Genomic DNA, 24635 nt, shown 5'->3' on the forward strand with positions numbered 1-24635 from the left:
AAATGGTGCCCCCAAAGCAGCCTGGTTACAAACTTTCTTCAAAATATCTTCTTTTGTGTTCAACAGAATGAAGAAACTCATACAGGTTTGGAACATCATGAGGAAGAGTAAATGATGACAGAATTTTCATATTTGGGTGAACTATCCATTTAAAGTACACCAATTTAGGCTACTGAAGAATTCTTTAGAAATAAATAAAATAATCAAATGTAAAATAATATAAAATGTGCTCTGTTGCAAGTTTACATACTTGATTGTTTATTGTTGAGCTGTTGTCTTTGTTAAATTGTCACTCTTATAACTCTTATATTGCCAAGTTCATAAATTATTTTCAAAAACAGATTCAAAACTGTTTTGGAAAAAAAACACACAAAATAACTTATTTTCAATATAAAAAGTGATTGTGGACTGGATATTTTTTGACATTTTATACAAAAGCCAGAAATATATATATATATATATATATATATATATATATATATATATATATATATATATATATATATACACACACACACACACACACACACACACACACACACACACACACACACAGGCCAATCAGGAATAAGATTATGATGATTATGATTATGATATCACACTGACAGGTGAAGTGAATAACAATTGTTTTATTTATTTTTTTTAAATTTATTTAAATTTATTTTTAGCACAGGGTTAATGGTGCCACCAGTTTATCAACTGTAAAAATTACACATTTTACCTCTTCCCAAAAGGGAAAACCACCAACAACCAAGAATGTGTGATTATATGGTGTCATGGCTTTCCAATCAAAAAATGAGGCTATAATGGAAGCCAATGGGGCAAAAACAGCCACGAACTGTGAATGAGGGAGGAAAAAAATTGATGTACAAAAATTAACAATGCTTCAAAGCTAAAGTTGTTACTAATCGTTGACATGCCCAATACTGTGATAAGAGGTAAAAAAAAAAAAAAAGTCATTATGAACTTGACAATTAAAGAGTATTTTTTTATATTATTATTTTGGTACTGGATAATTTGAACTGAAGAGCTTCATAAATTAATAGACGTATTAATAAACTAATGGTGCATTTCCATACTCAGTAACATAAATAATAGACTATATAATCTGGGCAAACCTAGTGTGATGTCCCCACCAAAGCTGAGACCAAACCTATGCCCTTGTCGCTATCTCATATTGCGGTCTTTGAATTTAAAATGAGCTGCTGAATAAAATGCATCTTGAATCTTTTGCTTCCGTTGATGTGAACTCCGTTAAATGAGCATACCGCGGGAATTGAAGATCATACTTATATTCATTTTGTGGAGGTGTAAGGTATAAGACAATCTGCATGTTCTTTTATTTGTTTAGATTGTTTAGCCCGTTTTGTTTTGTAACCACCGTTGCGAGCAGTATCAGCTGCCTCAGCTCAAAATGCCTTTTACTGTGGTGGTGGTAATAGTAGGCTAAATTAACTAACATTGTGGTGCTTAAGGTGTTTTATATCTATGGATTTTATTATAGGCAAGGCAAGTGAAGAGCTGATTTGAGAGGCTAAATTGATTAAACATGCGGTTAACTCAGTGTCACTTAAAAAAATTACAACTTTAATTTAACAAACAAAAAATTGCTCTAAACATTTTTCTAAATTAACTTAATAAAGAAACAAAACGAAATATAACTACTTTGACAATAAAAACAACTATATTGATGGCTGCCAGGGCCGGGCTAGGGCCTAGATTTGAGACCCGTGCAGGGTTTGAGCACAGAATCTTGGGACATGTGGTCTTCACCTCACAGCCAGTGGAAAAGAATCGGGATAGGACTCAGCAGAAATCATGTTAATAGGTGTGATTATTAGCATTACAAAGTATGGAGCATAGCAGGGGTGAGTGTTGTGGAGCTGAGCAAGGCCGCTGGATTGATTTTTACGCAAGCACACGCCTCGCGAGCGACAGGACTTTTATCATGACAGGACACAGTCACCCCAATAGCATTTCCACTTTTTCGGTCATGAGTATGAGTTGATGCAGCTCTGTTTATCATATTAGATACATTTAAGTGTGTTTAAAATGATATGTCATGACGTTACTCTGTGCGTTTGCTCAGCGGTTGCTGTGACACTTGTTCACACGGCTAAGAGTAAATTGTTTCTGCAGAATAAAACCAGAAACCGAGGATAACGCAAATATGACGCAATTGACAGGCTACTCCGTCAGATGTCCAGGCACCTTGGTTAAAATAGCAATATTTGGGATATTGTAAGAACTCAACACTGGCCTAGTGGTTTTTATTTAACCCATAGTTTATTTTTTATTTTAAAAAAAATGTAAAACATTTATTTTTAAAGATAGCTAATTTTTAATGTCATCAGTGTCTGAGAAGTCTTTTTCAGTTCGGAATAAAGTGTGGAAAAGCTCCTTTTTACCTACAAGGGGTAGTAAAAATCCAACATACCAAAATAAAACAAAAATATGTTTTTGTTTTGGGTCTGTGCTGTTGCTTTAAAATATAATAATATGTGCAAAAATATTATATATGCACATTCCACAACACATTGTTTTATCCAAACTTTGCATGCATGACTATGACCCAAATGAGAAAAAGTCACACAATTTCAAGGGGAAAAAAGAAAAGAAGAAGAAGAAGAAAAAAACAGGTTAAACCAGGTTCAAAAAAAAAAAAAACAGGTAAACATACCAACATTTTTATGTTACATTTTATCTCGTCATTATGACATGATTGAGTGGAAAAATAATGTGTATGTGGCACCAATGAGTCACATACAATTGTTTTACAATGGTAGGGTAATATAGATTCTGCATGAAGAGATAAGAGATTGACATAGAGGTAGATTTACATGTGCAACTGTGGAACGATGGAAATAGTGACACATGACCCACTGACTTCTTCCCTGTTTTCTGTATACAACCGTTTCTCATTAACACTCCTACACATTCAAAAGGAAATTCCGCCCCCTGGATAGTAGACAGTTTGAGCAGCAATATTTGTGTTGTATATTCTTAAATCTGAAAGTAAAAAACAGACTGGTCTATGGAAGTATTTTTATAGTTGATTCTTTCTGCAACACTGCCTCTCTGTAACCAGCTGGAAATAAAAATGAAGGATAATTATATTATGGGGCCAGTAGCATCAGTGTCAGAAGATTACATCAGTAAACCACCTCATATACACATTTACATAATACGTTCAAGCCCAGAAAAGAGTTAGTGTATGCAACCATAGAATGGCAAATCAAGCATCAGGAAGTGTCATGTGTCAACCCTATCACACACCCCTCTCTCTCTCTGAGGAGTAATGCTATTGTAAGATCCTACAATTCTTAGGAGAAAATATGTTGTTTTAACTAGAAAAGTTTTCGTTAAAACAACAATTTCAGTATTATGAGGAAATATGTTAAAACTATATCTCATTATCACAACGAGTGAAAAAAATTATATGTATGTGGCAGCAATGCGTCACCGTATAATACAATTAAATTAAGAATATCATACAATATATACAAATATACAATATTATACATTACTGCAGTACGGACACATCTAAAAAAGTAAAAAGCCCATTCCCTTTAAGCAGCACATCAGTGGCCGGAATAGTTTCAACAGAGAAGGCAATAAAAAAGGACAAAAGTCATGAGTCAATTCAACAGTCATTTCATAATAGTTGGCCCATGCTTTTCAGAAAAGAAAAAAATCACCCAGTATGCTGTTTAGAAATCTACACTAAAGCTCTGCCTGTGAATTTACACAAATGCTTTAAAAAAAATACATTCATAATGTACTAAAAAAAGACGAAAATAACAGTTTTAATTAGGAAATATATACAGTTTTTATCTTACAATTGTGAGAATTAAAGATGAATGAAAAAATATCAGGAAACCAAATTGATGTAAACAAGAAAAAAGTCAGAATTGCTTGATATAAATGAGCAATTTTTACCTTTTATTAAAATAAATAAATGAATGAATGAATGAATAAATAAAGACTTCTGAGGCAGTTTTTATTTTATTTAGTTTTAACTATTGAGTGCAGGCTTGGAGGGCCCAGAGACTGCATAGGACACATTGATTTTACCCACACTTTATTTGGCTCAAAATTCTCATTCCTCACCACTGGCTTCAACATTGTTGTCACAAATGATTTGACGGACCTGCGCTTTTTTGAAACCTCATCAGTTCCTTAAAAAAAAAAAAAAAAAACACTGGCAGGCACACATCTATTTAGTGTATGGGTTGTTTTATTGTTTTATAATGTGTCTTGGGGTGTACTTATATTGTTAGTATGGTTTTTACATCAAAAATGTCATAATTTAAAAATAAAAGGCACTTTTTTCTATACTGATATTAGCCCTCTGTTTAGAATGCTCTGTTTCAAGAGGCGTGTTTGCTGTGAGTCTTCAGTGAAAACACCCACTGTTGTGATTGGCTGACATCTTTACATTTGAAATGAGATTAGTGCGGAGGGGGCGGGGCGTTGGTTTAGTCAGGCGCGAGCGTCTATGGGCGCGAGCCTGAGCAGCTGCAGCGCTGCCAGTCGAGAGAGAGAGAGAGAGAGAGAGAGAGAGAGAGAGAGAGAGAGAGAGAGAGAGAGAGAGAGAGAGAGAGAAACGGAGCTGGGGAAAGATTGCTGAGGAAGTGTTACTGAACCGAGTTTTTGAGAGCGCGAGGTTATTTTGTTTGTATCTGAGAGCTCTGAATCACGAGTGAACTTTGCAATGTTATTTCTCTCACAAAATGCTTTCACCACGGCTAACAACAAACACGACATCGACATGATACAGTATATAAGAGCTTCTGTTGAGCATAATGAGCAGCGTCATTCAAACGTGTGATTGACCAATCTGAACATTATAAAGAGTGTTCTTTGAATGCTCTCTCTAGTTTAATCGTTTAAATAACAGATTTGTTTCATGCTGCTAACAGAAAAGAGGTGAAGTTGATGGTTTTAGTCACTGGCTTGATTCACTGATGCATTAAGACGGCCAGCTGCAGGACTGACAGTTTTAAACTAATTAGAAAGAAAGTCTGTGTGAACTTACATAATTACCTACACATCAAAACTCACTGATCCCAGATCAGACATTAATGAGCACTGTTACCCACTGTTTGTGGTGGTGCTGTTGAATCCGTATGGTAAAGCCTGTGCTGCTGATATCGTGACTGATTTAACATATCAATGTTTCCAAAATTAAAAAAAACAAATAACGGCACCTGCTCATTTTAAATGTTAATGTGTTCAACGGCACGTAGCACACACTTCTGTCAATCGCATGTGAATCTTGAGTCAAAAACTTCAAATGAATAAACAACAAAGTCAGTAACATATATTTTAAATATTTGTTTAATTGTAACTTTTTATGAAAGCCATCACTGATTCCGTTGCTGATACAATTTTAGCTAAAGCCATTCTGCATTACAGTATTATATGAAACTATAACTTTTTAACATGTATTATCCTTTAAAAATAATAACAACAACTTGTAATTTAAAGCTGCAGTACATAACTTTAGGAGCTCCAGTGGTTAATAAACAGAACTGCATGCATCTTGCGCAAGAACATTGCAGCCGGAGCTATTTCTATGGCGAGTCAGGCAGGGACTGTGCTCCTCTGCACCGGTTCCTACCAGACTTAACACTTATTATAAGTGTACCAAAATGATTCAGGGTAAGACAAAAAACACAGTTTGGAAAATTGATATTTAAATTAACTTAAAACAATCTTCACAAAAGCCAGTTATAATAAATGTCACATTTAACCGTGCCCTTCAATATATCAAGGATATTTTTTTTCTATTGGCCCAGTCAGACCGGTTCAGGTTTTTACATGCCCTCTCAAAACGCACAAAAAGTTATTTTTCATTATCTGTTAATGTAACCTTGTAAACATTGGTTTGAGGTTTTCAGGTAGGTCTAAACTTCACAGCATAAATTATAAATTAAAAGGAGATTAATCCTCATTAATCCTACAAAAGTGTTTTCAGTCAGGAACAGTGAGTGATTTTTGCTTTTTCTTTTGTTTTCCTTAATGACACTTTAAAGCACATCACGCAGATCGGTTACACAATCCATTGGAACTCGGAACTCTTTACGTTAATTTGATTTCACTTCATTTAACTCGTTTGAGAATGATACATTGTGTTTTTATCCATTCAAGCGCTCTCTGAAGTGGAAGCTTTAAAAACATTTGCATAAATAAGAGAGTGGTCATATAATGTAAGTCTAGCCAAAGGATGATGGGGAAAAAAAGATGCTGACAGCCCTAGTTAATATAAATCATTACAGCAGTTTAGAAAAAATAATAAAAGAAACCTAGAAGGCGATTCTACGATTTTTTAGGGTGGTCTGGCAACTGTGGATATAGTTGATATTCCAGATATGAAGGTGGAGCTGATGAGTCAGACTGATGAGAAATTGAAGAACCAAATTGACCAGGACGTCCAGCGTAACTAGGGGGAGCACACTGACCCGGAGGTCCAGGGTAACCAGGAGCAGGAAACTGACTGGGAGGAGGTCCGTAGTAGCCAGGGGCACCAAACTGACCAGGTTGTCCAACAACGTTAAGTGGCTGGGCAGATGGAGGCATAGGAGGTGGGTTGGGGTACACGTTGCCACCTGGTGGTTGATTCCAGATTCCAAAGTCACTGTTTGTAGCACTATTTGCTCCTGATAAAGACTGAAGAGGTAGAATCACTACTGGGAACTTGATCTCCGGGTCTGAGGCATACGGCACATCCAGGTAGACCTAGGCACAAAGCACACATATTATAAATTATTAAATTAAAAGTGGGTAATGTGTCTCTATATTAGATAAGCAATCAGCACAGCCCTTGATTTAAAAGATGATTGACATCAAAATGATGCCAGTTTTGACATATGCCAATCTAATCTGTTTATTCCCTTTGCTTTATATGTTGAAACTCACCCGGAGTCTGTATTCAACCTTGAGAATCTTGCAGTTTAGGATAGAGATGTTAAGGCTGGGAGGAATGGGCAGCACTTTGGTGACGTTTTTTACTGAGTTTGGCTCAATGGATTCCCCTTCCTCTTTAAATAGGTCATGTGTGTGAAGTCTTTTCTTTCCTTTTGCGAAAAAACTGTGTTTTTCATACAGGCTGTATTTTGGTTTGATAGCACGGGATGAATTGTTCTGAACTTCAGCCAAAACTTTTAAGCCCTCTCCTGTAGTGAGGCACAATAAGATCAATTAAAACATGTCACTAAAATATAACTAGAAATTTTAACAAACTAGGCCTCTACATACAGAATTATGTAACATGAAACAAGTAGAACCAGTTCCACAAGTGGTGTGTTGGTTAAGGTGGACCAGAGGGTTGATTTCAACCATGAAACGTGTAACTTCCTTGTTAATTATTACAACAGCTGAGACACATGATCTGAAATTACCACATTCGTTATCTTAATCTACTTGCTTAAACAAGAGTGCTTACAGAGAGAAAACAAGAAACTCATGGAAAATGTCCATCCGCTGCTCCAGAGATGTTTGCAATTGTATATAAACATCATCTTACAAAGATTAAGAAATGGTTGTCTATAACAGTCAAACTTTACTAATATTTATATATACCAAGGTGGTATCCCATTTTCTCAGTCTTTATGTTCATGGAGACACTCCCAGAGGTGAAGAGTTTCATTTTTTTATCTTTGGTTCCATACTGAGGGGCCTAAACAGGACAAAACAGGTAAAACAGAGGTGACTGAACATCATAACATAATAGAGGAACAGATGGTATTAATTAGAAAGATAATGCATAGGATTTTAGTCATAATCTCACCATTAGTTCAGGATTGGACACAATTGGACCGGGCACATAGTGAAACTCTGCTTTGGCTTTGCTAGCAACACGCATTGATCGGGATAGTTTTGTCTCCAAAGTGTAGACAATTTTTCCAACTGAACCTTTAAAGGTTGATGGAAAGTGCCTGTAAGAAAATAATTACGGTGGCCGAGACAGCTCAACACGCTGCAAATGAAGAAAGCACCAGCAAATAAAGAAAACATCTTCATCAGTTTGACAACACGCGCGCTGCAAAAGTTCACAACGCATGCAAATACAAAAACGCGCTGCAAATCCTCACAACACATGCAAATTACAAAAACGCGCTGCAAATCCTCACAACACATGCTAATTTAAAAACGCGCAGCAAATCCTCACAACACATGCAAATTTAAAAACGCGCAGCAAATCCTCACAACACATGCAAATACAAAAACGCGCAGCAAATCCCCACAACACATGCAAATACAAAAACGCGCAGCAAATCCTCACAACACATGCAAATACAAAAACGCGCTGCAAATCCTCACAACACATGCTAATTTAAAAACGCGCAGCAAAAAAATTACAACACAGGCAAATTCAAAAACTGACCTGACCCAAAAACTGAACTGACCCAAAGGTGAGGTTTTTTTGTTTACTTTTATATCATGATTGTATAATTGCTTTGTCGTTTGGATATTGTTGGCCTAAATATATTGTTACACTGTATAAAAAAGACCATGCAATCATACATTCAGGATGTTTAAATAAACAAAACAAACAAACTCGCCTTTCAGCTGGTCAGTGACAACAATAGTGACAGGCGAGTAAGCAGGTCCCGTAGGGGTTCGTCACTCAAAGGAGTCCCCTTAAAACATTTCCGTTGTGGTCTGCGTTATTTGCAGCGCGTTTTTGTATTTGCATGTGTTGTGAGGATTTGCAGCGCGTTTTGTATGTGTATGTGTTGTGAGGATTTGCAGCGCGTTTTTGTATTTGTATGTGTTGTGAACTTTTGCAGCGCGTTTTTGTAATTTGCATGTGTTGTGAGGATTTGCTGCGCGTTTTTGTATTTGCATGTGTTGTGAGGATTTGCTGCGCGTTTTTGTATTTGCATGCGTTGTGAACTTTTGCAGCGCGCGTGTTGTCAAACTGATGAAGATGTTTTCTTTATTTGCTGGTGCTTTCTTCATTTGCTGCGTGTTGAGCTGTCTCGGCCACCGTAAATAATGGAGTAGATGTACAGCAAACAGTATCATTAACGTGTTGAAATTCTTGCAAAAAAAGTGTATTAACTATTCAAATTAAAAGTACTTTATTTTTAGTATATTTTTAATATTATAATAGTAATATATTCAATTGAGCAGGCAAGCCATTTTGTAAGATATACAACAAAATGAATATTAGATTAATCAAGTTAAATATAACCAAGGCCTATTAATGTTTCTGAATAACTTTTATAGCGTGGCATATCTAAAATGTGTCCTTTGTCATATAGACAAAGTCATTTTCATATATGACAAAAATATATATGACAGTCATATATTTGTCATTTTCTTTATATTATCTCGGGCAATTGTAATAGGCCCACATACATATTTTACAGTTCTCTCAAGAGAACTTTACAAGAGAAATCCGTAACTTACTGTATAGGTAACTGAAAGGTGAATGGGTAAACATGACGGCCTGGTGCCACAACCGACGGATCTAACAAGTTAAAAATAAAAGATTAGAATGATTTTTAGTTACATTTCCAAAATATTGCAATACTATTTTTGCTATATTCATCTGATTCGCGAACAGACTTACACGGCTGTCCTGATGAATCTCTCAGCATCTCATGGTCATTACCTACAAGATCAAATAACAACACAAAATAAAGTTGGTTATATCGACCTGACGTCCCCCAACTGTAAAAAAAAAAAAAAAAAACTACAGATTCCTCCTACCATGTGTTTTGTCCTCCCGAACGAAAAACCTCTCGACGGAATAATACTTCTCCTTATCCGAGTAAACAACAGTGGTTTTACCGTAATGCTCGCTCCAGCAAACCTCTGCTTTTCCTTTAATTTTCACACTCAGAGACTGCATTTGTGTGTCCTTCGCTACATCCAGAATGACTTGTCCCGATATAAAGTCACCGCTGGTGAAGGTATTGCTCTGATTGATGGGATTGTAAATGACAGAAATGTTTTTCACGGTGAGGGACATCGTGTCTCCAGTCCAGGTACCCTGCCTCAGCTTCTGAGTCTGACGTTTGAAGTATGTTTTGGACTGCACGCGATTGCTGCGGGAAATAATCTGTGGGCGGGGCATACTGGACGCGGAATTGCCGCCTTCCCACTTCAGAAGTCGTGATTACGAGCTTGTAGTCTATGGTTCAGGTGCTTTGTTGTCGGAAAGAATAGTTCATACCATTCAACACAATTTGCATTTAGGCGATATATAAGGAAGTCAGCTTAATACTTTTGGGGCGTCTTGGGAATGTTTTATTTTAACAAATACCATTTCAGTCATTTTCCGGTCCCAAATCATAGAATCACTGGCAAACACTAAATGAGGCTTCCTGAACCACTGAGGCTTTCCAGCCCATTGGTTCACCAAAAGGTTCATTTACCTGAAGCCTCATGAAACAGTGTGCTCCCTAGTGACACCTGCTGTTCAAAGCAATGCATCGCACACAAATCTATTCATCCTGAGCAACCAAATTATCATAGTGTGGGCACAACCTTTTTCTATTGCCTGTGTATTAATAAAGTATTTTACTCTGCTTGTATTAACCTATGCACACACAACTCACACAAACACACAACTTTGTGTTCAACTATTCAGTAGTTCTTTGGGTTAGTGATGACAGCGAATGCCCAGAATGATTGTAAATAAATTATTATGAGTGCAGTGCTTATGGGACTGGAATTGTGGAACAGCAAACTGCAGGGATGGGAAAAGCTTTCCCTAATACAGTATAGTCTTATAATAATATTAATAATAATAATATTAATATTATATAATAACACTAGGCCTACTACTAATATAGGCTATATATAGGTATATATATGGGTGATTCTTCAATTGGGGGAACTTTTATGTCCCCGGGTTATACATTCATGTTAAAAATATATATATTTTAATTACGTAGTATAGGTATTACAACTAAATATAGCTATATCTAGTTGTAATACCTATACTACGTAATTATAATATATATATATATTATATATATATATATATATAATATATATATTTATAATAAAATATAAATATAATATAAAATATAAATATAATATAAATTATATATTATATTTATATATATATATATATATATATATATATATATATATATATATATATATATATATAAATATAATATAACATATATATATATATATATATATATATATATGTTATATTATATATATATATATATATATATATATATATATATATATATATAAAGGCTAATTTAATAATCTACTGAACTATTTATAATTTACTCTAATAATCTACTAAGTATAATGTAATATAATATATAATACAAGCTATGATATATAATGATATCGCTACTACAACCAACACCTCAACACCAATGCAAATAGGCTTGTTCGACTTCTTGGACCGATCGGCAGCAGACTTGAAGCAGTGCATGCCGGTTAGAAATGTTGTCCGACTTGAGACCATAGACAGTAAAAGAAATGGACAGAGCGATCCCATTGACGTCAACGGCGAAATAATAGGCTTGTTTGAGATGCGTCTTGCCTCGCCTGAAATAAAGGCGAGACTAGGCGGCTGCAGTGAGGGGAGAAGTGAAAAAAGAGCAGGCAAGCCGGACAATTCTCTCTTCTCGTAGTCAGACACCTGCGAGATCAGATGCGGATATCGCGGGATTCACACTCGTGCGCTCTGTTGCTGATAAACTGGATGTAATTTAAGTTCTGTTGCTTTTATATGAAAATAAATATTATGAACAAGACACCCAAAGTTTTTGTTATTTATTTCCTTTCGAAAGGCCTGTTTATCAAGCATTTTTACTTTAATCACACACATGTTTTTATATCCTATTTTATTAATATGACAACAATCACATAACCCACAGAAAGATCGCACTGTCCGAGAGTTTGAGAATATGCACACATAATTTATACACATAAAAACTTGATATCAGAGTTTTAAAATTAAATATTTAAAAAAACAACCTTACATCACAGTTGTTAAAACCAATAAGCATTAAGCTGTGTCGTCAGCAAGTCGTTTCCCATCGTGCTTTTGGTCAGCGCAATCGGTGGAGAGAGCAACTGCGCTCGACTCCAGATTAGGCTTGTTTGAGATGAGCAAAATCTGCGCAGAACGATCACCGGTGATCAGCGCGAGATGCATGCCGGTTAGAAATGTGTCCGAGGGCGGTCCGCCTTGCTCTGATGTCATGCCGACGTATGTCAAAAATCTCTCGCGATGGCGAGGCGGACGTGTCGGATTCTGCAGTCGAGCGCAGTTGCTCTTCACCGACTGCGCGGAGCAAAAGCACGATGGGAAACGACTTGCTGACGACACAGCTTAATGCTTATTGGTTTAAACAACCGTGATGTAGGCTAAGCTAGTTTGCTTTTTAAAATATTTGATTTTAAAACTCTGATATCATGTTTTAATGTGTATAAATAATGTGTGAATATTCCCAAACTCTCGGACAGTGCGATCTCTCTGTGGGTTATGACCCCAAGCCTATTCCGACAAACAAGCCTATTCCGACACATCCGCCTTGCCATCGCGAGAGATTTTTGACATACGTCAGCATGACATCAGAGCAAGGCGGACCGCCCTCGGACACATTTCTAACCGGCATGCATCTCGCGCTGATCACCGGTGATGTCAGATTTTGCTCATCTCAAACAAGCCTATTGAAGTCAACCTAGGGGCACTCACTTCCTGATGGCTGAGCGAACTGCGCAGGCTCAGACTGAGCTTGACGACGTAGATGTGACGTGAGCCTCCTGTCTGACAGCTGTAGGTCTTCTAGTAGTTGTGGAAAGTGAAAGCTGAATCACGTTGTTTAAATATTTTCTCCTGTTGCTTTTGGCTCACTATGGGCTTCTCCCCATTCTTCCCCCTTAACTTTATCAGACTTTATGTCTCCATGTCCCCCCGACTGTCTCATAGACAGTAAAAGATTGCCTGCGAGCGTCTCCTCAGGTCTATACGGTAATTTCTCAACTGTGCGACAGAGTCGCGTTGGTTATGACGCAATCGTTAGCCTATTTTTACAAAAACAGCTTCTACGGGGCGATAGTGTAAGATACTAGGTAACGGAGCCTTTTATGCATTGTCGTGTTTCTTTAGAAATAAACAATGGACAAATGGAGTCTTTAAACGTCTCAGATGTAAAGTTATTCATTGTCAAAGTGACTCAAAAATGAATGGGAGTCAATGGGATGCTAACAGCAGGTGATGGCTTGGTTAGCAATGGCAGCCCCTAGGGGTGGAACGCTTTCCGAGTGCTAGATTACCCCCTTGAGATTACCCCCTTGCTTGAGACAGCGCCGACAGCACGTGACTGTGACGTATGTCAACAAAGTACAGCGAGAGCGATTCGAGAGCAGCCGGCTGATGCAGCCGCTGCAGATTCTCAAGGGGGACTGCAGGTGGATGCAAGAGCTCTGATGACGACACATGATTGGCCGATTCACTGCATGACAGCGAACATGTGCGTTTCGTGTTTATTCTAAAACCTTACGTTAGGCTAATGCTCACAAATCATTTATTTATAACAGTAAAACCTCTTTTCGTGTAGCCGCGATGTTATATCATCATGTTTATCAAACTAAAACTGATAAAAACCGTTGACAACACTTCATTGATAGTGTAGGTTTATATGTTGAACATTAATCTTGTCCAAATAGACGCTTTATTAAACAGTACATAAAGTATTGAATGAAAATGTAATTTGAAACATCTGTGTATTTGAGAAATATTGTATTTATTTAACTTCAGCTGTGATAAAGTTTGCAAACGCAGTGCAAGCGTCACTACGGGAAGCAGAAAGTGTCCAACTTCACGTCTCCGTTTGCAGCTCCTCCCCGCCTGCACTCGGCTACTCTCGCCGATCGCATGAATCAAGCCACAGCCGATGTCGAACACACCTAATGCCTACTGCAAACCCCACAAAAGTCGCGAGGTTTCGAACCACTTTTATCCGGAAGCGATATGACGTATTCAACAGAAAACGAGGCCTTGTTTGTCATCGTCACGTGATTTTCACGGAAACGATACACGCCTCGAATCGGGGCTTCATCTGGAACTCCCCTTTTTGTTCGACACAAGCTCCGGAGCCTCGCTTCAGATGTCCCATCACTACTAGCAGCACAACACATATTGTTTATAAACACATTCACAATAAAGGCATAATGTAGACAAGGTAGGCTGCTTAAAGACTAAAATGTTAATAGTTTTCAGGCATATATAGGCTATATATCTGCATGATATATTTACAGCCTTGACAACCACATATGGGATGTGGGAGGAAGTGGGTAAATAATGAAATGATTATACGACTCATCACTGATTAGTGGAATTTGAAGTGTTACAACTCTCTCCCAATAGGCCTTTATCACAGCGGAAGAGAATACCGGAAGTGCTCGCCGAAGCAGTGCATCGTATCTTCCAGTTTTGCTAGCAAAAGGATGGCGTCGGGATATTAGATGACCTCGTCTTTATTGACATCCTGCAGTCTCCCTCTCAGAAACTGAAGCTTTCGCGCCTCGATCGCCCCCCGGTGCCCGGTCCCAGTATAGTCGCCCCTCTGTGTTTTCTAATGGACGCGAGGCAAACTAAACAATAAAATTACACTTCAAATATTTTTTCCCCAAAGTTAATGTCATTGAAGGCAGTTATCATCACGATGATTTAATTTCAAGTGTTCGTCTTTAAAATAAGATTAGTTTTACTTAATTATTTGATGCTATAAAAACGGGGGGTGTGACGCCATGATTGACAGCTGAGATCAACGTCTTCTCTGAGTGAAGTTAATTGTCACTGAGGCACTAACAGACTTTTTTCTGGATTTTTGGGAGCATATTGGAGCTTTATCTTTAATTTGTACATTTCCATAGCTGTTTATTTCGCACCAACATAATTAATTGTTCTGTATCTGTGAGAGTGTGGGCGGGCTTTTGATATTGCAGCTGTACTTCCTGCTCTCTACTGCGCAACTCCGGTCCCGAAATCTCTACTGTGCAGACTCGGTACCAAGATGTCAGCGCCGTTCAGGCCGCCTGAAAGCTTCAAATCTGCCAAGCAGAAACGGATGATGTTGCGTCGTCCATATTTTTTTACGGTCTATGCTCTCTCCATGTTGCAACCATACACTGTCTGGCCCATAGAGAATCATGGTTGTAAAAAACAAAACAAACAAAACAATTGTTAAACTATGATACTTCATTTATTTAAAAAATAATGTTTCCAATAGTCACAACAATAACATACAGAATGGCACCTGCTCAGATTATATCTTTTAGATTTCCATGTGTTCACCGGCACCACAAACCACACTCAAACTAGGTTTTATTTCAATGGCCCAATAGTGTAGATTTAAAGAGCAGCATATAAAAAAGGCAACTCTTTTACAGCAAACCATCTGTTTACAAGATTAGTCCTATAATGTGTGCACAAAATAGTATTTTATTTCATTCATACATAAAAAAAATACTTAAAATACTAATTCAGTCTAAATGTAGTATAGGATCAGAGTGTTAAAACATATGGTTTTGTTTTAAGCAGACTTGTTTGTCTGCTTTTGTGATTGCTTGAGATCTGATCTTTTTGTAGCAATTAATGTAGAAAGTCATAGTAAATCCAAGGGTATATAAAAGGCTACATAATATCAGTGCTGTCAGTCGATTTAAAAAATATAAGTAAATTGCATTTTTTAAATACATTTTTATATTGTAATAATTTCACATTTAAACTCACATTTTAAATATTTGTTTAATGGTATCTTTTTTATGTAAGAAGGCATCACCGATTAGCCTGAATGCCAGCCGAACTCAGCCCTGCCCACAACATTTGAGCTTGGGCAGTTCGGTCTGGACTTGATCCATAGAGGAGAGATTATGCCTGAACAGAAACTGTTCGGACCAATGAAATCATCAGGGCAGGCTTTAGACGATGACGGACAGATGATAAACAGTAACGCAATCATGCACATCATCAAAGGGGCTTGGATTATATTTGTTCAAATCCTAAACGCAGAGCTTGTTTGTATATAGATTCACCTTCACTATTTCTCTCTGAAATAATGATCATGTCGGTAAGTAACTGTGTATCCTTAAATAATTATCTTTTTTTTACAACACCGGCAAAGATTGTTTATTTCAGCGTGCATGCAGACAGAGTTGCCAAGTTTTTACAACAAAACCTGCCAACTACTAGCCCAAAAAACAACAGCTTCTTGGGGGTTCTCCAGAGGAAAAAAATAGCATTTGGGGGTAAAATGTGTTATTTTGGCAAGGTTTCCTACTAAAATTCGCATTCATGGGTCTATATCATATAATAGTCGCTTCAACCCGCGGACATGGAAAACCCACGGGAAAAAACGCGTGGCAACACAGTGCAGTTGAGTTCTGTTGACATTTGACAAATAACTTTATGCGTTGATTCGTTGCTCTAATTGGTTGTAGGTCTATCCAATTGACGTCTTTCCTGGTTCGGTTGAAACACGCCCCATAATTACAGCCCAATGGAGCAGTTTCAGACTCATATTCTGACTAGAATTGAGTATGACCACGTCAGGCTATTCACCCATACAATACTCGTCATCCTCGCCAGTGTTGAAAAACGAAGATAATTTGACAACTGTTGCAAAAGTCACACTGCAGGACTGTGCATCAAATCTTCTGATACTGCCAGTATTTCGTCCGAGGTCACAGCGATCATTAATCGGTTGCCGGTGAACATGTCAAACTAACGATCAAATACTTCAGATATTAGCCAATGATCAGAGAAATCTTTTAGGATTTGAAAATTGTTTCAGACGGCCAAATCGTGGCCAAAATCACAGTGTGTACCCGACTTTAGCCTCATTCAGACTGTCAGTCCAAATCCGATTGGAATCTGATCTATATGATTGACTGTCCATACTGTGCTCTTTCGTTTTCCGGAATATCTGCATTGGTTTATATAGCAACACTGTTAGGGTGGTAGGCATAAGTCAAAAACAGCAACAACAACCGCAACAGAGGGGTAAGCAATTCAGATGTTGTCTTATTTACAACATGACATTGTGTAACCGCCACACAGGACTACTGCAGCAGAAGCGTATGAGGCTGGTATTTGTGGCTTAATTCTGTGCTTTTGTTTTCGACAGTTATAAGAGATGTTTCCATTATATTGTAAATTTTTACTCGACCCGAACTTTGCACCAACACTACCTTGTTTCTGTAGCATCTTTCAGGAGCCATGAATTGTATGACGTGGAAAAAAACAGATGCTGCATTAACTGCCTTAATTGTAACGCGTTATAATATAATGTGTACATTTTGACCAGCCTAATTGTATAGTATTTTAGAGAAAACAATGATAATAAAAGAAACCTAGAAGACGATTCTACGATTTTTTAAGGTGGTCTGGCAACTGTGGATATAGTTGATATTCCTGATATGGAGGTGGAGCTGATGAGTCAGACTGATGAGAAACTGAAGAACCAAATTGACCAGGAGGTCCAGTGTAACTAGGGGGAGCACACTGACCCGGAGGTCCAGGGTAACCAGGAGCAGGAAACTGACTGGGAGGAGGTCCGTAGTAGCCAGGGGCACCAAACTGACCAGCTTGTCCAACAACGTTAAGTGGCGGGGCAGATGGAGGCATAGGAGGTGCTTTGGGGTACACATTGCCACCTGGTGGTTGATTCCAGATTCCAAAGTCACTGTTTGTAGCACTATTTGCTCCTGATAAAGACTGAAGAGGTAGAATCACTACTGGGAACTTGATCTCCGGGTCTGAGGCATACGGCACATCCAGGTAGACCTAGGCACAAAGTACACATATTATAAATTATTAAATTAAAAGTGGGTAATGTGTCTCTATATTAGATAAGCAATCAGCACAGCCCTTGATTTAAAAGATGATTGACATCAAAATGATGCCAGTTTTGACATATGCCAATCTAATGTGTTTATTCCCTTTGCTTTATATGTTGAAACTCACCCGGAGTCTGTATTCAACCTTGAGAATCTTGCAGTTTAGGATAGAGATGTTAAGGCTGGGAGGAATAGGCAGCACTTTGGTGACAGTTTTTCTTAAACTCGGCTCAATGGGTTCCCCTTCCTCTTTAAATACCTCATGTGTGTAAAGTCTTCTCTTTCCTCTTGCGAAAAAACTGTGTTTTTCATACAGGCAGTATTTTGGTTTGACTGCACGGGATGAATTGTTCTGAACTTCAGCCAAAACTTTTAAGCCCTCTCCTGTAGTGAGGCACAATAAGATCAATTAAAATATCACTACAAACCATGATTGCATTTTAACAAACTAGGCCTCTTAATACAGATTCATGTAACATATGAGATATAAAATAATACAATAATACACAATTTAAAAAATATACAAAAAGCTTTGATAACATGCAGGGGGGATTGGGGTGAAAGCTCCACAAGTAGTGTGTGGGCTCAGGTGGACTTGATGGTTGATTTCGAGCACGAAATGCATAACTTATTTGTCATTTATAACAACAGCTAAAATCACATGCTCTGAAAAGACCACATTTATGGAAAATGTCCATCTGCTACTCCATAGATGTTTACTATTTTATACATTTCATCTTCTTACAAAGTTTCAGAAATGGTTATATAATGGTTTATATAATATATATAATTTTACCAAGGTAGTATCCCATTTTCTCAGTCTTTATGTTCATGGAGACACTCCCAGAGGTGAAAAGTTTCATTTGTTTATCTTTGGTGCCATACTGAGGGGCCTAAACAAGACAAAACACGCAAAACAGAGGTGACTGAACATCATAACATAATAGAGGAACAGATGGTTTTAGAAAGCAAATGCATGGGATGTAAGTCATAATCTCAGACCATTAGTTCAGGATTGGACACAATTGGACCGGGCACATAGTGAAACTCTGCTTTGGCTTTGCTGGAAATACGCATTGATCGGGATAGTTTTGTCTCCAAAGTGTAGACAATTTTTCCAACTGAACCTTTAAAGGTTGGTGGAAAGTGCCTGTAAACAGAGAAATTGTACAGCAAACCGCATCATTAAATGGTTGAAATTCTTGACAAATAATTTAAAAAATGTATTTTATTATTTGAGTAACATATTAAATTGTGCAGTCAAGCCACTCTGTTTTAAGATAGTATCTGAATAACTTTTAGTTAGTGTATCCTGTCTATATTACACATTTTTAATAACATTTGTGTTCATTTGCTGAAAGTGCTAAGAATCTATTTTAGTATTTTTCTTATTTTTTAATTAATAGTTACACTACTTGACATCCTTGTTATAGACACATTCACATTTCACAAATTCTTACACTTTGCAAGAGAACGAATCCGAACTTACTGTAAAGGTAACTGAAATGTGAATGGGTAAACATGACGACCTGGTGCCACAACCGACGGATCTAACAAGTTAAAAAATAAAATCAAAGATCAGCATGTTTTTCAATTACATTTCCCAAGCTCGTTTTGCAATATTCATCTGATCCTCAAACAGACTTACACGGCTGTCCTGATGAATCTCTCAGCATCTCATTACCTACAAGATCAAGTTACAACAAAAAATAAAGCTGATTAAATCGACATGATTTCCACTAACTTCCACTAAAAAACTAGATTCCTCCTACCATGCGTTTGGTTCTCCAAAACGAAAAACCTCTCGACGGAATAATACTTCTCCTTATCCGAGTAAACAACAGTTTTTTTACCATGACGCTCGCTCCAGCAAACCTCTGCTTTTCCTTTAATTTTCACACTCAGAGACTGCATTTGTGTGTCCTTCGCTACATCCAGAATGACTTGTCCCGATATAAAGTCACCGCTGGTGAAGGTATTGCTCTGATTAATAGCATTGTAAACGACAGAAATGTTTTTTACGGTGAGGGACATCATGTCTCCAGGGCAGGCAGTATCAACTTCTGACGTTTGAACTTAGTCTGTTCTAGACTGGCACGCGATTTCTGCGGGAAACAATCAGCAAAGTATGTGTGGACTTCCAGCGGTGGGTGGGGCATACCGGAGTTTTAAAATGTTTTCTTTTCGAAGGCTGTGTGCTTCGTGGGTGACAATACGGCATAATTCAAAGGAGCGAGGGACACAAGAGCTAGTTAGTTGTAACACACAGTTAAACTTCCCACATATGCAGGATCCATCAACATCATTATTTAGAGGGAAAATTGCGCCAACATTAAAAAAATAAAATAAAACACCTCTTTGGATATCATCTATTTAACAATAGCAAAAGTTAATTTCTTGTTTTTGTGTGTTTATTGCAAATAAGACAAATCTGACATTTTAATATTTGTTGCTGATCTAATGGTGCATTCAAGTCCTCCTAGGAAGTTGTGCTAGTTCACCCAAAAATGAAAATGATGTTTATCTGCTTGTAGACTGATGTTCCGTAGGCTACACAACAATGCTCCGTATGAACTTTTATGGCCGATCGCTGAGTAAATACTGGTCATAGATAAACTATATACGTCTTCTTCATTTCTCCCTCTTTCACACACGATCAAGGCTGAGACACCTGTGGATATGCTGTACACAGATACAAATTTCACTCTCACACGCAACTCTGGCTGCATTATGTTAAGCCCCGCCCACCGACTCTATACATGACGTGAATGGCCCGTCAAGAGTTTGGCGGTTACAGCTCAGATGGGTATTGTAGGGAAGCCCGTTTCCGCCACTAAATAAAAAAATAAATTGCGACTTTTTTATCTAGAATTCTGACTTTTTTTCTCACAATTGCAAGTTGTAAAGTCACAATTCTGACTTTTTTTTCTCACAATTGTGAGTTATAAAGTCAGAATTCTGAGATAAATCGCAATTGCGGGAGATAAAGTCAGAATTCTGAGATATTAAGTCGCAATTGCGAGTTATAAAGTCATTGATCTGCCGCATCCCGGCAATAGTTGTCGTGAACACATTATTATAAGTATTTTAACTGTAGTTTTAGCTGATAATCATGGAATGCTTGTCTTATTACCTGAGTGGCAATATCTCTGAGCAAACGCGCTCTTGAGGGGATTTTAAATGCATGCTTTGGCACTGAAACAGAACGGATGTGAGGTGATAATGTTCATATTCTGATTTGTTATTATGGAACTATAATCCCCAGAACATCACCACCCTCAGAATTTGCTGTAATTCACGATTTCCTTAGAGAATGAGTGTGTTCAGTAATAACACGTCCAGTTGGGCTTATACATACAGTCACCTGAGCGTGGCGCTGCTGGGATCATATTTCATAAATAACAAATCATTAATAACATATTTCATAATAACGCATCAGAATATGCTGTAATGCAGGATTTCATTTGAGAATGAATTTTATTGACCTCCATATGTGCTCGGTTTTGATAATATTTGAAATAACCCCTCCTAGAACCTTCTATCTTGTATTTAGCTATGTATTTGTGTTCCGATTCAAAAATGTGTATATTTTAATGATTTAAAATGCCATTTTACATATGAAAAAAGTTAAAGCTGCAGTCCTAACTTTTGCCGCTCCATGTCCTGTTAATAAACAGAACTGCATGCGTCTTGTGGAAGAACATTGCAGTCAGAGCTACTTCTCTCTGTTTCTATGACTAGTCACGCAGGGACTGTGCTCCTCCGCAGCAGTTCCTACTAGACCGGTCTGAAGTAGTCCCAATATAAACGCTTATTATAAGTGTAACATAATGATTCAGAAAACACGGTTTGGAAAATGTACAACATCAATCCATTCTCGTTATATAATTTTTGAAAATCTTGATCAAAAAAAAAAAGTTACAGACACCTGCTTTAATAATAGTATTTTATTGACAAAACATTTTAGTTTTTAAAAAAAATTATTATATCAGATAACATTTTAAGCTGTCATATGGTCATGTTACAACAGGACCATAGACATTGAGTGGGACAAATTAAAATCTTAAAGGAAGTGTTTGTAAGATTGTGGCCAAAACTGGTACTGCAGGTGTATCCCCTCTCCCCCTCCCCCCTGACTCGAGGTTTCCAGATTGGCTGCATGGATCCAGTAGGAACGTTTGTAGATCTGCAGCTGTGGTAACTAGAGCAGTGCTGGCAACCCAGATGGTGAAATACTACTGACTTCGTGATTGGTAGATAGGTGGAGGGCGGAACTTCAGGCCAAAACACAACATGTCAACATCAACATCAGTTGAGGGCAACAACAACTTTTAAATGACAATATTCTGGCCGGTCTACTGTTGTCAGTAATATAAGTATTTTAAATTAACGTGATTAATTAATGTCTAGTGACATATCAGGGCCATTTTATGATTAATTGAAATGCATTTCTTACATTCAGTTCCTTTAAGTATGAAATAACAGCTAGTACAACAAAATTATAAAATCAAGACTACAGACATATGGTAAGTATATCTAAAACCTACTCTCAACCTTAACCCTACACACAGAAAAAGAGGGTGTCAAAATTGTACCTTTAGCTTGTCCCTGGGGCAGTACCCTTAAAAGGACATATTTGTACCTGTTTTACTCCTAAAAGGTGCATATTAGTACCTTTGAGTACAAATGCGTACCTTAAAGGGATACTTCACTGCCTTTTCATATTAAACGATTTTATTCCCTTAATTTAAACGAGTTAATACATACCTCTCTCATCTCACTGCGTGCACTTAATCTCTCTGACACGCAGTGACGATCTGATAGCATTTAGCTTAGCTCCCTAAGCCCAGTTCATTCACTATGGAACCAAACAGAGATCAAGTTAGAAGTACCAAACACCTCCACGTTTGCCCTATTTAAATACAGTTACACGAGTAGTTGAACGATCAAGTATGGTGACAAAATAAAACGTGGCGCGTTTCTAATCGGATTAAAAAGGAGAACTATAATGTATGGCGGAATAGCACTTCTGAGAGTACTTCGGCTCGGCACAGTAAAAAGTTCCGGCCGAAACATCTTCCCTCACATCTCCCTAGCATAGACAGTAAAAGAAATGGACAGAGCGTTCCCATTGACGTCTACGGCGAAAGAATGAAGTCAACCTAGGGGCACTCACTTCCTGATGGCTGAGTGAACTGCGCAGGCTCAGACTAAGCTTGACAACGTAGATGTGACGTGAGCCTCCTGTCTGACAGCTGTGAGTCTTCTAGTAGATGTGGAAAGTGAAAGCTGAATCACGTTGTTTAAATATTTTCTCCCGTTGCTTTTGGCTCATGGGCTTCTCTCCATTCTTCTCCCTTGACTTTATCAGACTTTATGTCTCCACGTCCCCCCGACTGCCTCATAGACAGTAAAAGATTGCCTGCGAGCGTCTCCTCAGTTCTATACGGTAATTTCTCAACTGTGCGACAGGGTCGCGTTGGTTATGACGCAATCGTTAGCCTATTTTTACAAAAACAGCTTCTGCGGGGCGATAGTGTAAGATACAAGGCAATGGAGCCTTTTATACATTGTCGTGTTTCTTTAGAAATAAACAATGGACAAATGGAGTCTTTAAACGCCTCAGATGTAAAGTTATTCACTGTCAAAGTGACTCAAAAATGAATGGGAGTCAATGGAATGCTAACAGCAGGTGATGGCTTGGTTAGCAATGGCAGCCCCTAGGGGTGGAACGCTTTCCGAGCGCTAGATTACCCCCTTGCTCCCTAGTGACAGAAATGAGAGAGTGAGGGGGAGGTGTGAGGAAATATGTTTCGGCCGGGACTTTTTACTGCGCCGAGCCGAAGTACTCTCAGAAGTGCTAATCCGCCATACATTATAGTTCTCCTTTTTAATCCGATTAGAGAAGTACCACTTTTTATTTTGTCACCATACTTGATCGTTCAACTATTCGTGTAACTGTATTTAAATAGGGGAAACGTGGAGGTGTTTGGTACTTCTAACTTGATCTCTGTTTGGTTCCATAGTGAATGAACTGGGCTTAGTGGGCTAAGTTAAATGCTATCAGATCATCACCGCGTGTCAGAGAGATTAAGTGCACGCACTGAGATGAGAGAGGTATGTATCAACTCGTTTTAGTTAAGGGAATAACAGTTTAATATGAAAAAGCGGTGAAGTAACCCTTTAAGGTACTACTATGAACCTTTTTGTGGTAAAAATGGTACAACGTTGGTTCTTTTAAGGGTACTGACCCAGCGACAAGCTGTTGTACCCCTAAAGGGACAATTTTGACACCCTATTTTTCTGTGTGTACCAATTCAATAAAATAAAAATGTACTGTAGACTTTCATAATAGACTCTGGGTGCTTCTCAATTCTTATTTGTGCATCCTCGTTTCCTTTCCTCGACCCCTTCAGGATGTGAGGGAGGACACAGGAAAAGACGCGAGGACAGAGGAATTGAATCAAGTGACATGTAAGGTGTTTCTCAAACGGAAGGCTGCATCCTAGGAAGGCTGCATATCTCAGCTGCCATCTCAATTTGAAGGATCCTTGAAAGGCAGCCTTCGTTTCGCATACTTCATTCAGCCTGTTTCGAAGGATGCATCGGATGTATCCTTCGCAGCCTTAAATAACCCACAATCCTTTGAACATATTTAAATTCATGAAAATAAAACGACAGAAGACGAGTCGGTACTGAGCTCGTCTTAGTTTATTATGAAATGTAAGACAAAAATAATGCTTTCAGAAATAATGCCTCAAAGACCTGTTAGTGTGCCTTTAAAATGTCCACCTCCA

The 24635-nt window shown here is 37.9% G+C and overlaps 2 protein-coding genes across 2 annotated transcripts; both read right to left on the reverse strand.

Annotated features, from left to right (window-relative positions):
- Positions 1–5322: 5322 nt before the first annotated feature.
- LOC137070801 (arrestin domain-containing protein 3-like) lies at positions 5323–10053 on the reverse strand. Its single transcript, XM_067438249.1, has 7 exons — positions 9724–10053; positions 9584–9625; positions 9421–9481; positions 7793–7940; positions 7585–7681; positions 6922–7178; positions 5323–6741 (listed from the first exon to the last, which is right to left on the reverse strand). Exons 1-7 carry the CDS (start codon positions 9983–9985, stop codon positions 6322–6324), a joined length of 1287 nt encoding a protein of 428 aa, XP_067294350.1. The 5' UTR covers positions 9986–10053; the 3' UTR covers positions 5323–6321.
- Positions 10054–15259: 5206 nt separating this feature from the next.
- On the reverse strand, positions 15260–19922 carry LOC137070800 (arrestin domain-containing protein 3-like). Its single transcript, XM_067438248.1, has 7 exons — positions 19611–19922; positions 19487–19522; positions 19328–19388; positions 18841–18988; positions 18635–18731; positions 17966–18222; positions 15260–17785 (listed from the first exon to the last, which is right to left on the reverse strand). The coding sequence occupies exons 1-7, from the start codon at positions 19873–19875 to the stop codon at positions 17366–17368; spliced, it is 1284 nt and encodes a 427-aa protein (XP_067294349.1). The 5' UTR covers positions 19876–19922; the 3' UTR covers positions 15260–17365.
- Positions 19923–24635: the final 4713 nt, after the last annotated feature.

The sequence above is a fragment of the Pseudorasbora parva genome, chromosome 3 (assembly GCF_024679245.1).
Source record: "Pseudorasbora parva isolate DD20220531a chromosome 3, ASM2467924v1, whole genome shotgun sequence".
Lineage (NCBI taxonomy): Eukaryota > Metazoa > Chordata > Actinopteri > Cypriniformes > Gobionidae > Pseudorasbora > Pseudorasbora parva.

What these genes read in the sequence shown, in the direction of transcription:
- LOC137070800 (XM_067438248.1), bottom strand. Translation starts at nt 19,875, where the DNA reads ATGATGTCCCTCACCGTAAAAAACATTTCTGTCGTTTACAATGCTATT. An exon ending in AGATTCATCAGGACAGCCGT is followed by an intron (nt 19,389 to 19,486) that starts GTAAGTCTGTTT and finishes TTAACTTGTTAG; the next exon opens with ATCCGTCGGTTGTGGCACCA. An exon ending in TGTCCAATCCTGAACTAATG is followed by an intron (nt 18,732 to 18,840) that starts GTCTGAGATTAT and finishes TGTCTTGTTTAG; the next exon opens with GCCCCTCAGTATGGCACCAA.
- LOC137070801 (XM_067438249.1), bottom strand. Translation starts at nt 9,985, where the DNA reads ATGTCCCTCACCGTGAAAAACATTTCTGTCATTTACAATCCCATCAAT. An exon ending in AGATTCATCAGGACAGCCGT is followed by an intron (nt 9,482 to 9,583) that starts GTAAGTCTGTTC and finishes TTAACTTGTTAG; the next exon opens with ATCCGTCGGTTGTGGCACCA. An exon ending in TGTCCAATCCTGAACTAATG is followed by an intron (nt 7,682 to 7,792) that starts GTGAGATTATGA and finishes TGTCCTGTTTAG; the next exon opens with GCCCCTCAGTATGGAACCAA.